Genomic DNA, 14084 nt, shown 5'->3' on the forward strand with positions numbered 1-14084 from the left:
GCTGAAGAAAAGAGGGAGCAGATTGTCGGGCCTCCTTCCTATTTATACCGGAAGGGAGCCCGAGGGTGGGGCCCACCTTGCGGGTGGGCGTGGACTACAAGTGTTTCAGTGCTTCGCGTTAGCCTTAGAGGGCGAAGCCATATACGAAATAGAACCACGTATAAAGAGAAAGAGGGAAACACGACTTAAAATCTTGTTTACTTTTTAACCTTCCGACATCAACACTCACAAATCAAGTTCCACTTACAGATCAGCTATTTGTGGCACTTTTGACTTCATTAGAGCGAACATTTCAAAGCTGCGGTTTCCCTTTTAACCCTGCAGTTTGAATAGTAACTCTTCTGGCTCCTCGTCTTCTGTTTGAGCCTAATCCATCAATGTACCCAGTCCAGCTGAAATACACAAGGGCGCGTTTAACAACAGTCAAAAAAGTATAAAAGTATATCTAAACACCTGTTTCGCAGATAACTTGTTGTTCCTACAAGTCCAAAAGAGTAGATTATTATGTTGTTGAAGGTGCCCCTTACTGTTCTTTTTACAATTCACTCTATCTTTCAAGGCTTTGTTCAACAGTAAGGAGTGTGAGGGAATTGATTCAGAGATACTTGCAGATTACAGGTCAGTTACAGATGTATAAATCCTGTAACCTGTGTGTGATTTGGATCTAGCATCTGCAGTCTGTGGCATGAGTGAATTGTTGAATATCCGCTTTAATGCAGATGAGCTGTAGTGTAGACAGTCAGTGATGTGTTGGTGATGTGTTCCTACAATTGTTACAAAAAACCTGACTGATAGCGTGTTTAACGAACTTAAACTAGCTTTATTAAATGTCAGGTCTCTGGCAGGAAAAACATTGTAATCAATGATTTAATCACTGAGCACAATCTTGATTTTATGTTTTTAACAGAAACTTGGATTGAACAAAATAACAGTGCAGCTGTTCTTATCGAATCAACACCTCCCAACTTTAGTTTTATGAGTCAGGAAAGAATGCATAAGAAAGGGGGTGGAGTTGCTATTCTGCTCAATGATTCCCTTCAATGCAGGAAGACATCTTATGGGAACTTTGCTTCTTTTGAATATGTGGCCCTTCAGCTGAAATGCTCCTCTCGAGCTCTGTTCCTAAATATCTACAGACCACCCAAATACTGTGCAAGCTTGTTTGATGATTTTACCGAACTGCTGTCTATAGTGTGCAGGGCCGTATCCAGGATTTCCTAAATACCGAGGTCCAAACATGTTCGGGGGGTACCCCTCGAGATTTTTGGGATTTTCATGATCTAGTTAGGTGCTTTTTATGTCCTGTGGGGGGTCACAAATTGGATAATATATTGATTTCAAACCAAGTCAGTGGGCTGCAGCATACATTATTTTTGAAGCCAGCCGCCTCTGGCTTCCCTTGGCATGGCCCTGACTAATCACAGGTTGGCAGGGGCATCACGTGAGCCTCATCTGATTGGTCAAGCTCTCAATTTTTTTTCACCAAGGGGAGCCAATTTCGGCTGGCCTCCTCTCGCAGCAGAGAGTGCAATCTACTGTTTCACCATAACATCTAGAGGGGCGCTGTTTCACTCTTTGTAAAATACTCAATGAGAATGGGGGAGAGACGGGCCGGCAGCAACACACAACAAAGAATTTCCGAAACTAAACAAAGTGTTTTTATTTATTTATTAAAATTATAACTACACTCCGAAAAAACAGGGGAAGCCTGGCTTCCCTTGGCCTCCAGGAGAAACCGCCACTGATTATGACATCATAACTGCAATAGATGTAGGCCTATGTTGTTTAAAAATTATGCCTATTGTAAATTAAGACTATTGTTATAGATAGATACATAGATAGATACATAGATGGGCTTATTAAGCCTACATTATTTTGTGTGACTGTACCTGCAGTTCCTCCCTGACTTCCATCACTTGCTCTCTCTCTCTTTCTCTCTGCCTGTCCTGTCTCTTTCTTACCAAAGCTGAGCTTCGACTGACGTAGTCTTTTAATTATATCTGAGTCAGTGTAAAAAGAAAACAATACAATGTTATATCTTCAATGTTGTATTCAAATTGAAATGAAAGAAAAGCATTACAACGTTTGTTAAAAGGTAATCCTTCTGACATTGGATGAATGTAATTAACTTTAGCTCTCTAGCTAGTTTATTCACGCAATTTAACCCAAAGTATAGCCTATACTATAGCTGCAATATAAGTTAGTGTGCATGTTGTCGGACGTCCACTGACTAACGTAGAGAGTTCACACAGGATCTGCTGGTCCTATGATGTCCTGATGAACAGAAACACAAGCAGCCCGCTGGACTCAGATCTCTAGATACCTCACCACTCCTCCGCTGCTCCGGTTCAAGTCCGGTCTGCGGAGGTTTGTTGATACCGGTTGATACATGTCTTCTTCTTCTGTTTGCTTTAATCGAGGCTACGTAGTTATGCAGCGCCCCCATCGTCAGTAAATGGAAGTACTACAAAGAACCCCGTTTAGTGCAATTATTTCACAAGTTTTGTTATATACACAACTCGAAAAATATTACCGAGGTCCGGACCTCGGTGACCTCAATGGTAGATACGGCCATGATAGTGTGTATTGACTTTGACCGTCTAGTCATTGTTGGTGATTTTAACATCCATGTTGACAACCCCCAGGACAGAGGGGCTAAAGAACTGTTTTGTGTTCTTGATAGCTATGGACTGACTCAGCATGTGACGGAGCCCACGCACAATAAGGGGCACACTCTGGACTTAATTATCTCAAAGGGTCTGAATATCTCTAAGGTTGTGGTGACTGATGTTGCACTCTCTGATCATTCCTGTGTTTTCTTTGAGAGCTCTATTTCTGTTCACAAAAATGTTCAAAAAGAGATAACCACAAAGCGATATTTAACTGAAAACACTGGGGAAATGTTTACTCAGAATTTTTCTTCCACACTTGCCCCTGCTAACATCTCAGTAAAGGAGCTAGTAGATCATTTTAATTCAAAAATTAAAAATGTTATAGATGCCATTGCTCCAACTAAGGTAAAGGAAGTGTCTGGCAAGAAAATATCTCCATGGAGAAAGGCCATGACCGTGAGAACAGAAAAAAGAGAATGTCGAAAAGCTGAACGTAGGTGGCGAAAAACAAATCTCCAGGTTCACTTTGAAATCTATAAAGAGAGACTTGGCCTTTATAATTTGGAATTGAAAAACGCACGACAGTCTTTCTTCTCTGACATCATTAACAAAAACAACGCACATGCCTTGTTTGCTACCGTCGACAGACTAACTAACCCTCCAGTGTCAGTAGCAGGGTGGGATTTTCACGGAGGCCATGACGGCCATGGCCGTCGTAGCCCCTCGGTCTGGCCGTTATGCCCCACAAATAATTGTACGTCCTACGGCCACCATGGCCTTTGGGCCCCTCACACTGTTAAAATCTTGAAGTTGCTTTAAAAGCGTCAGAACAGTGGTTTCTGAACTGCATTATGCTGCGTTCACAACGGACGCGATGCAAATATTCACATTGCTCTAACCGCTGGAGTTTCACCCGGTTTCACCACGGCTGTCAGCTGTGTTTACTCCTGTCACAGGGCGTGCTGGAGAGGGGGCGGGGCTTATATCCATGTAAATACTGTGGTGGAAACCAACTACGACAAACTTATCCTATTTTACCGTGATTTAATTGTAATACACGTTTCAAAATGATGCCGAATTAACTAAATACTGGTAACGGTTAGTAAAAACCATGCTTTGACAAGTGTGCAGACAAGACGGCAGGCGAAAAACCTTTTAAAATGCGTGTTTTCTGAATGGAGATCGGATCGATCAGGCTAAACTAACGTTGTAGCTGCTCCATCCAATCTCACACCAATGTCCTAAAGACAGACATGACACAGACAGTCTGTGGTATACACACACACGAATGATGTATGTGCAGAGTTTGACCCTTGAAGGCTGTTTCTTCTGCTCTGAAATGGAATCTATTTGTTACATATTAATAGAATTTTTGATTTGATTTTGGATTTGTGAATGGGAGAAATAGTAGATGGAAAACATACCAAACACTAATTATTCAAAGTAAAGTATTTCATTTTATATACGGTAATACTAAGGAGGCATAGGCCTATATGATGATATAATGTTTGACATTATTGATATAAAAAAAGTGATGTCATTCGTGTGTTCATCAGAAAGTTTATTTATTTGTAAGCTCCAAATCCAAATGTTTCCCTCAATGGCCTTTGTGCCCTGGCATGTGGCCTTTCCACCCTGAAAAAATGTGTGACACCAAAGGCCAAGTGGCCTTGCCCCTAAAATGACGAAAATCCAAGCCTGGTCAGTAGCCTCTGAATTTCTATCCACCAGGGCGTGCAATGAATTTGCCTCCTTCTTCACTGACAACATTCAGAAAATCAGACAAGCAGTCAGTGCCTCTGCATCAGGAACAGCAAATGTGTTGTCTCTGTGTCCACTTAACATCAATTCAGACATCATGACACAATTCCATCAGATTAATGATAAAAACCTAGAGGACATTATTCAACTTCTGAAATCCTCCTCCTGCTGCCTTGATATTATTCCAACAGGATTTTTCAAAGATGTTTTTCGTTGCATGGCCTCAGATCTACTTCATATAGTAAACAAATCTCTTCACTCAGGTATTTTTCCACAGGCCCTGAAAACTGCAGTCATTAAACCGCTCTTAAAAAAGAATAATCTAGATGCTTCAGTAATGAACAATTACAGGCCCATATCAAACCTCCAATTTCTAGGTAAAATCATTGAAAAAGTTGTTTTTCAACAGTTGAGTAATTTCTTGCATTTAAATAACTGTTTGGATGTGTTCCAGTCAGGCTTTCACACTGAGACTGCTCTTGTAAAGGTCTTCAATGACATCCACTTAAACACAGACAGTGGCAGAACTTCAGTGTTCGTATTATTAGATCTCAGTGCTGCGTTTGACACTGTTGACCACAGCATATTACTAGACCAACTGGAAAACCGGGTGGGACTTTCGGAAACAGTTCTAAATTGGTTTGAATCCTACTTAAAGGACAGAAACAACTTTCTTTATATAGGCTCCATCTTGGGGCCTCTTATCTTTAACGTCTACATGCTACCACTGGCTCAGATAATGAAAAACAACAAAATAAGTTACCATAGCTATGCGGATGACACACAAATGTACGTAACAATTTCACCAGGAGACTATGCTCCAATTCAAACACTGAGTAAGTGCATTGAACAAATCAATGACTGGATGTGTCAGAACTTTCTCCAATTAAACAAAGATAAAACTGAGGTAATGGTTTTTGGAGCCAAGTCAGAACGTATAAAAGTTAGCGCTGAGCTTCAGTCTGCAATGTTCAAAACAACAGATAAAGCCAGAAATCTAGGTGTAGTCATGGACTCTGACCTGAGTTTCAACAGTCACATTAAAACAGTTACTAAATCAGCCTACTATCACCTAAAGAATATATCTAGGATTAAAAGACTAATGTCACAGCAGGATTTGGAAAAACTTGTCCATGCTTTTATCTTCAGTAGACTCGACTACTGCAATGGTGTCTTCACAGGTCTCACTAAAAAATCTATTAGAAAGCTGCAGCTGATTCAGAACGCCGCTGCTCGAGTCCTCACTGACACTAAGAAAGTGGATCACATCACTCCTGTTCTGAAGTCTTTACACTGGCTTCCTGTGTGTCAAAGAATAGATTTCAAAATACTGCTGCTGGTTTATAAAGCACTGAATGGTTTAGGCCCAAAATACATTTCTGATCTCCTGCTAAATTATGAACCATCCAGATCTCTCAGGTCTTCAGGGACTGGTCAGCTTTCTGTCCCCAGAGTCAGAACTAAACATGGAGAAGCAGCGTTCAGTTATTATGCTCCAAATATCTGGAACAAACTCCCAGAAACCTGCAGGTCCGCTGCAACTCTGACTACTTTTAAAGACTTTTCTTTTTGCCGCTGCTTTTAATTGAACTATTCACATCTTAAACTGCACTGTAACTTTTATCCATGTAATTTTTCTTTTAATGTTTCTTTTATTATCTTTTCTTTTTAATGACTGATTTTAAATGCCATTTTCTTAATGTCTTTCGTTTTTTGTAAAGCACTTTGAATTGCCTTGTGTTGAAAAGTGCTATATAAATAAACTTGCCTTGCCTTGCTTTGCCTTACAATAGATCAAGTGTCATCACTCACATGTCTGTTGGAGTTTTGAAGCAAGCTGGGACTCAGTGGTCCCTGCTGCTTCATCACTGATGTACGTATAGGAGGGATAGGGGATAATCAACCTGTTTAATGGTAACTCACACTTTATGCAATCACTGTCCAGGCGAGCACACATGTTTAAAATGTGTACAGCCTAATGTTTCAAACTCCTGTCAGCCATCAAAAGCAAAGTGGCTCTATGGATGGCCATCTGTTGTAAACAGATTCACCTTTCCTAGCAGGAATTGTAATATTTTGGTGATCCTCTTTTCATCTAGAGCCAACATGACTCTCTCTCTTTGCACACGTCTGCACAGCCCTCCACTTTAAAATAGAATTCACTGAAGTTTGCCATATATTGTCGCATATTCATTGTCCTAAGTGTTTTAGCTTTTTAGGTTCTTTGTATAGTTAAATTAAAATGTGGTGTAAATACTTGTGTTTATTCTTTTGTAATGCTAAATAGTTTCTAAAAATGCTTCTTTCTATTATCTTTATATTTTTGACCGACAACAACAACAACTTATTTTCTTAGTTTATGTTCGCACCACCTGACACCAAAGCAGATTCCATGTATGTGTAAACGTACCTGGCAGCAAACCTGATTCTGAATATAGGTTTAATAGTCCTCAGCTCTGTTTGGGGGTAGCGACGGGCTTTGTTAGCTCATCATTTATTCTTTGATAATAACATGATTTATTTGCATGACTTACAGACAACGAAAGACAGAATTATTGGGAAGAAAAGAAGGAAGCACTCAGATTCAGCCAGCCCTTGGTATGATGTAGTTTATTTGAATGATAATACCACACATCGATCTGACCTCAAACACTACATGTCAGCTCTGTGTTTCAGTTTGTTGTGAAGCGTTACATGATTGGATCCAGCAGTTGTAATCTGGTTCCAGTGTGAATGGAAACAGTGTGAGCTGTGCTGTGAAGGATTGGATTACAGCTCCTCACACAGAAACACACTTCCTGTCCTGCGTCCTCTTCTTCTCTTTCATCATGAAATAACACGCTCTTCCTCCTGCAGCAGAGGAAGGCCATAACAGTTATACACATTCCTCTCATGTCATGTTTTTAAATGGATGGTTGTATCAAAATATTTTGGTTGATGTTTGGATCGTTCTCATAACTGAAAATATTGAATAGCAGGGGGATCTGCAAAAGCTGTATTAACTCTCCTGATACACTCCCACTTGATTCTATGACCTTTCTTCCTTCAACTGTATCCTTTATTGTATCCCTCTGTTTTAATGTAATCATTCCTTCTTTCCTAACTCCCTTTCTTCTTTGATTATTTATTTCCTTCCTGTCTTTCCTTGCTTCCTCACTTCTCTTGTCCTCTCTCTCTATCTCTCTCTCTCTCTCTCTCTCTCTCTCTCTCTCATCTCTCTCTCTCTATCTCTCTCTCTCTCTCTCTCTCTCTCTCTCTCTCTCTCTCTCTCTCTCTCTCTCTCTCTCTCTCTCTCTCTTTCTCTTCTGGCTCAGTGAGTCGCAGTAAATCCTATTGTTATGGTAAACTGAAATTCGGAGAGAGAGAGAGCAGTCCTGTTTCTGTTACAGCAGCTCTGGTCTCTTTCAGTTTGAGGAATAAAGCGGTGTTTCGGACTTCCTCCTCTCAGTAACCTGTTGCAGCTCCTCACAGCCTCGGTAGTTTTTGTTGGAATCTTCCGGAGAACCAGCCTCTCTCTAAGGAATGCACTTTGCAGGACCCGGTGCTCGGACACCTCCTTCCTTCTTTTTCTTATAGAGAAGTTTTAAATGAATGAAGGAAATGCGCTCGTGAAGGATAACCGGTTTTCCGCAGTCCGGTCCCCCCCTCAGTCCGCCGGGCCGCCGACGGGCTGAGGAGCCAACAGCCGGGAGACAGCGCTCCCTGGCCGGCATGGAGAACGGAGTCCGGGCGGGGCTCCGGCAGCAGGCGGGCGGCTGGGTGCTGCTGGAGGCCCGGCTGCAGGGCGGAGCGCCCTGGGGCTTCACCCTGCAGGGAGGCCTGGAGCACGGAGAGCCGCTCATCATCTCCAAGGTGGGACTCCATACTGTCATGTGTCTGTCATCTCTACAGGGGGAAAAGTACTCAGATCTTGTACTTAAGTAAAAGTAGAGGTACCAGAGTGTAGGAATACTCTGTTACAGTAAAAGTCCTGCTTTCAAAATGTTTCTCAAGTAAAAGTAAACAAATATTGCCATCTAAATACCGTTAAAGTACCAAGCGTAAAAGTAGTCGTTGTGCAGATTGGTCCATTTCAGAATATGATATGTTTTATAATGATTGATCATGAAAGTGTTCTCAAAGCTGGTAAAGGTGCAGCTAGTTTGAATGACTTTGTATACTGCAGGGTAGCTTGTGGATTTACTCCAGGTGGAACTAAAGTCTGATTTAAGAGTTGGTTATATTTCACATCATTCATCCACATCTGTGAAGTTAAAGGTATTAAAAACTTGGAGTAAAAGTAAAAAGTAGCATAACATGGAAATACTCAAGTAAGCAACAAGTACCTCAATATTGGACTTTAGTACAATACTTGAGTAAATGTGCTTAGTTATTAACACCACTGCTACTGAGACCATGCAGTGTCTCTGTTGTGTACTAATAGCCCTAATATACTAACAAATATAGTCAAACTATAATTTATTTGTGTTTATCTATGACCAATGATTGTTTCGATAGGAGGCGTATACAATGTTATGATTCTTTTTGAGGTAAAGTAAAATACTAAAATAAATAAAAAATCCTACTCTATTGGATAACAATTTTAAACAAAAGGCGTGCATGTTTATTATTATTTTTGTAATTCCTTTCTGTAAGTGTTTTCCATGTCCTCCTTGTGACCTATATTGAGTCTGTGATTTAAAGGGCAGGGCCTGCTCCAACATTTTTATATTTCACTTCCTTAAAGTCGTACAACAGGCAGATTTAAAATAATCAAAAGCAAAGGAGGAAGAGATTTCCTGATTTTAATTATGGGTCAACATTCTCATTTACCCTCAATAACAAGAGTACAGGCAAAAACCAGCTGGATACCTGTTTCACCATTTCAGGTGGTTGAATCATCATTAATAATGTGAGGGGTAGCCTGAAGTATTATGGCAGTGTGATTTTGATTTAAAATGTAGCCTTGGATAGATGTTGCCACAGTGAGTCTGCTGTACCATAATATTTGAATAACTGCTGACCTGTCGTGATGTATACTAAAACCAGAAATCACCAGATTTCCTGTGTGTGGTGTGGTGTGTGTGTGTGTGTGTGTGTGTGTGTGTGTGTGTGTGTGTGTGTGTGTGTGTGTGTGTGAGTGTGTGTGTGTGTGTGTGTGTGTGTGTGTGTGTGTGTGTGTGTGGTGTGTGTGTGTGTGTGTGTGGTGTGTGTGTGTGTGTGTGTGTGGTGTGTGTGTGTGTGTGTGTGTGTGTGTGTGTGTGTGTGTGTGTGTGTGTGTGTGTGTGTGTGTTGTGTGTGTGTGTGTGTGTGTGTGTGTGTGTGTGTGTGTGTGTGTGTGTGTGTGTGTGTGTGTGTGTGTGTGTGTGTGTGTGTGTGTGTGTGTGTGTGTGTGTGTGTGTGTGTGTGTGTGTGTGTGTGTGTGTGTGTGTGTGTGTGTGTGGAGAGGGTATTCTGGGATGGAGGCCAAACTGCTGTAAAATAGGACAAGAATGTGAAAAATGTGTTTTCCTCCATGCTTTGGAACACACTCATGCTTTCATTTGGTTCTGTGATACTGGAATAGAATCTCAGATAACATCTGATAAAACCATTGATTGTTGATTGATTGATTTTAAATAGAATTAGCGTTAGTGCTACCTCCACTCTGAATCTCTTCTTCCTCCTCTTTGAATCAACAGAGAACTGATCAGTGGGCATCTCCATCACTGTTGAGCGGTCACACAGCTGTGTGTGCTGTGTGTGTCTCAGCTGTTAGACCTTTGTTTGTTGCTTTCGGCTCCCCCTCACCCACACGGAGTAACCATTCAGATGATGTTATTAGTTCTTAAAACTCTATTTATGTTTCACCTGCCATGAAAACTACTCAGCTATAAAACACTGATTTGATTGAGTGAGGTTGGCCGATGGGATCCCACCAGCCATGACACACACATGCGCACACACACACACACACACACACACACACACGACCTTAGCTTGTTTATCATCAGTGCAGTGCATTTCATTGGTTCTGAGCCCCGGCTCAGAGGTCACAGTAAAAGGTTCCGCTCAGGTTAAACTGTCTCAATGAGTGTTAATCTGAAGGTCCCATGACTGGCATCACACTGGATGAGCACCAACACTGCAATGGTTACACATCCAAATTGAGGGGAAACAGTTCAGCTGCAACCCAGAGTCTCCACTGCTCAGTTTCCTGTTTCAGAGCGACCCAACAGCTTCAGTTTAGTGTCTGGTGGTCCAGAAGGCGCTCTCACCGCTGTGGCCTGGGTTCTTTATAGAAACTGCCCACTGCTCCTAATACTAGGATGGGTTTAAAGATTTTCACTGTGTGTGCAGCTCTGTGTAAAATGTGGCGACATTAAAGAAGATTTCATATGTATCGTTTATTTCCATTTGCATTCCATCTATAGCAGCAGCTCTTAGAGTTGCTGTGCTCATGAATCAACGGAACTGTGGAACTATCTGGAGAGCAGCTCAGGCACCAAGGAGAGGCAAACGTACTTTTAGGGACACAATCTGATGAGTGATACATTCCACCTACATTCATTTTGATTGGTTTACCTTAAAAGAGGTGAAAAACAGACAGGACCAAAGGATTATTAGACCTTTATTTGCATTGCGTTAATTTCCGCTTCTGATAAATAGATAGATAGAGAGATAGATAGATAGAGAGAAAGATGGATGGATGGATGGATAGATAGATAGAGAGATAGATGGATAGATAGAGAGATAGATACATGGATGGATAGATAGAGAGATACTTTATTGATCCCAATTTGGGAAATCATTTTGTTACAAAGCAGCAGTGTGTTCAGACATTAAAATACAAATACTTAAAAAGTGGAATAGAGAAAATAACAATTACAAATAAAATACAATTCAAATTCTGCCATCAGGTCCAGTAATAACTAGGGCTGTCAGTCGATTAAAATAGTTAATCGCAAATTAATCGCACATTTTTTATCTGTTCTAAATGTACCTTAGAGGAATATTTTACAAGTTTTTAATACTCTTATCAACATATGAGTGGACAAATATGCTTTATGCTAATGTTTATTATCATTTGAACAATGACAAATATTCTCATGAATATTAAACACAACAACCTCTGAACATTACAAATATCCGCCTCAATTCAACCTGGAACCTCTCTCATACAATACAGTGTGTGTGTGTGTGTGTGTGTGTGTGTGCGTGCGTGCGTGCGTGCGTGCGTGCGTGCGTGCGTGCGTGCGTGCGTGCGTGCGTGCGTGCGTGCGTGCGTGCGTGCGTGCGTGCGTGCGTGCGTGCGTGCGTGCGTTGTGTGTGTGATGGATCGTTGGAGCTATGTGCAACTCAAGGCATATGCTCGAACGGGAGCTGCCTGGACGCTGCAATCATGTTGCGCACTATCCGTGCTGAGTGTGCTGACTTTTCGTACAATGTCCCACTGTCTGGCTTCCTGCATAAAGTCAAGTGCTCGGCGCAGTTGTCGGCGAAATGTCGCTCCTCTGTTTTCATTGAAACAGCTCCTTATATCCGTTAGCGCTGCTAGCTAGCACCAGATGCCCAGTCGGTGCCTGCCGGTGAGCGTGGAAGTGTGGTCTGCCACAAGCGGGCGGTAGGAGCGGGGCTGTCAGCATCAGCTTGTAGATGGTATTTTAAACTCGATGCGCTCTGAAACTACGGGGCGGTCGAGGAAAAAAAATACACATGCGTTAATCGCGTTAAAATAATTAGTGGCGTTCATTTTTTTGCGTTAACGCGTTATTAACGCAGCCCTAATATATATATATATATATATATATATATAAAACAATATATTTTTGAGTGGAAAACTGCTAGCTACTGTCTGCTGTATGCACCTCCCTTACGAAATGAACTATAAAGGAATTATAGTATTACTATAGTATACTATAAGAGTTGTATAGTGTCCTTTAGTAAGTTTGTAGTGTTCTGTAGTATTTTTCACCAGCTATTGTATTACAATAGTTTTTTCTGTAGTGCCATTTTATTATCTATAGTAGCCCTATAATATTTCAATAGTAACACTATGTATCTAGATCTTTGTAGTATTCCTATATTATTTTAAATAGTATAAGTTAACTATAGTATAATATATAGTGTTTCTGTAGTTGTTTTTTAAACACACTATAGAACACTCCTAATAGCATGATATTGTCATAGTGAATGCATATTATTACTATAGTGTTTGTAAAAGTATTACTATAGTGTTTTTGTTGGTGTTTCCGTATTAAGACTATTATTTTAAATAGTACTACTATAGTATAATATATAGTGTTTCCGTAGTTGTTTTTTGAACACACTATAGAACACTCCTATAGTAATAGTATGATGTTGTCATAATGAATGCATATTATTACTATAGTGTTTGTAAAAGTATTGCACTCCTAGAATTAATGTGTCATTTTTTTATATCAAATTAATTCAATCTCATCCACCTGATCTTGCAGCTGTCACTCCTCGGCTCTTGGTAGTTCATGCATTTATCAAACCTGGCAACTCCGGGCTTCCTGGCTCCGCCCCAAAGTGCCAGAAACTTTTCACGCTCGCGTAGACAGACTCCGCGAGCGAGTGAAGCTGACACTCCCGCGAGCGAGCAAGAGGGCTCTCTCTCCTCGCGGGGGTTTAATCTGCGCGCGAGGGTCATTTTAGGCGCGTGTAAAAGCACATTTTCCGCTCGTGAGTAGCTTGTTTTACGCGCTAGAATATTGACCCAAATCTGACTCCATACAAGTGTTCGGCGCAGTTGTTCGATGAAATGTCGCTCCTCTGTTTTCATTGAACAGCTCCTTATATCCGTTAGCGCAGCTAACTAGCCTAGCACCAGATGCTAACAACAACAATACACGTAAGGTGTGCCCGTTCTCTCTCTCTCTCTCTCGCTCGCTCGGGCCACACATACACACACCCTCCCGGTCCTCCCGATGGCCAGTCGGTGCCTTCCGGTGAGCGTGGAAGTGTGGTCTGCCGGGTCTGCCACAAGCGGGCGGCAGGAGCTGGGCTATCAGCATCAGCTTGTAGATGGTATTTTAAAGTCGATGCGCTCTGAAACTACGGGGCGGCCGAGGACAAAAAATACACATGCGTTAATCGCGTTAATCGCGTTATTAACGCGTTAACTTGACAGCCCTAGTAATAACATAACATTAAGATGGCTTTTTAACGACTACATTGCAAACTTATGCTTGTCTTGTTCTCGAGTGAGGGAACAATGGAGCGTGAGATGGGCCGGAGAATCGGAGCAGCGGGAGCGGTACTGCAGTCGCTTTACCGCACCGTTGTGACGAAAAGGGAGCTGAGCCAGAAGGCAAAGCTCTCTGTCTACCGGGCCATTTTCGTTCCTACCCTCACCTATGGTCATGAAGGATGGGTCATGACCGAAAGAACGAGATCGCGGATACAAGCGGCCGAGATGGGTTTTCTCCGCAGGGTGGCTGGTGTCTCCCTTAGGGATAAGGTGAGAAGTTCGGTCATCAGGGAGGGACTCGGAGTTGAGCCGCTCCTCCTTCGCGTCGAAAGGAGCCAGTTGAGGTGGTTCGGGCACCTAGTTAGGATGCCACCTGGGCGCCTCCCTAGGGAGGTGTTCCAGGCACGTCCAGCTGGGAAGAGACCAAGGGGTAGACCTAGGACCAGGTGGAGGGATTATATCTCTTCGCTGGCCTGGGAGCGCCTTGGGATCCCCCAGTCAGAGCTGGTTGATGTCGCCAGGGAAAAGAAAGTTTGGGG

At 42.0% G+C, this 14084-nt stretch overlaps 1 protein-coding gene across 1 annotated transcript in view; it reads left to right on the forward strand.

Moving 5' to 3' along the window:
* Positions 1 to 7681: 7681 nt before the first annotated feature.
* shroom3 (shroom family member 3) overlaps positions 7682 to 14084 on the forward strand; it is a 96866-nt gene continuing 90463 nt past the window's right edge. Inside the window, 1 exon segment of the mRNA XM_034231603.1 lies at positions 7682 to 8225. Coding sequence (XP_034087494.1) covers positions 8085 to 8225 — 141 coding nt within the window. The 5' untranslated portion in view covers positions 7682 to 8084.

The sequence above is a fragment of the Gymnodraco acuticeps genome, unplaced genomic scaffold (assembly GCF_902827175.1).
Source record: "Gymnodraco acuticeps unplaced genomic scaffold, fGymAcu1.1, whole genome shotgun sequence".
NCBI lineage: Eukaryota > Metazoa > Chordata > Actinopteri > Perciformes > Bathydraconidae > Gymnodraco > Gymnodraco acuticeps.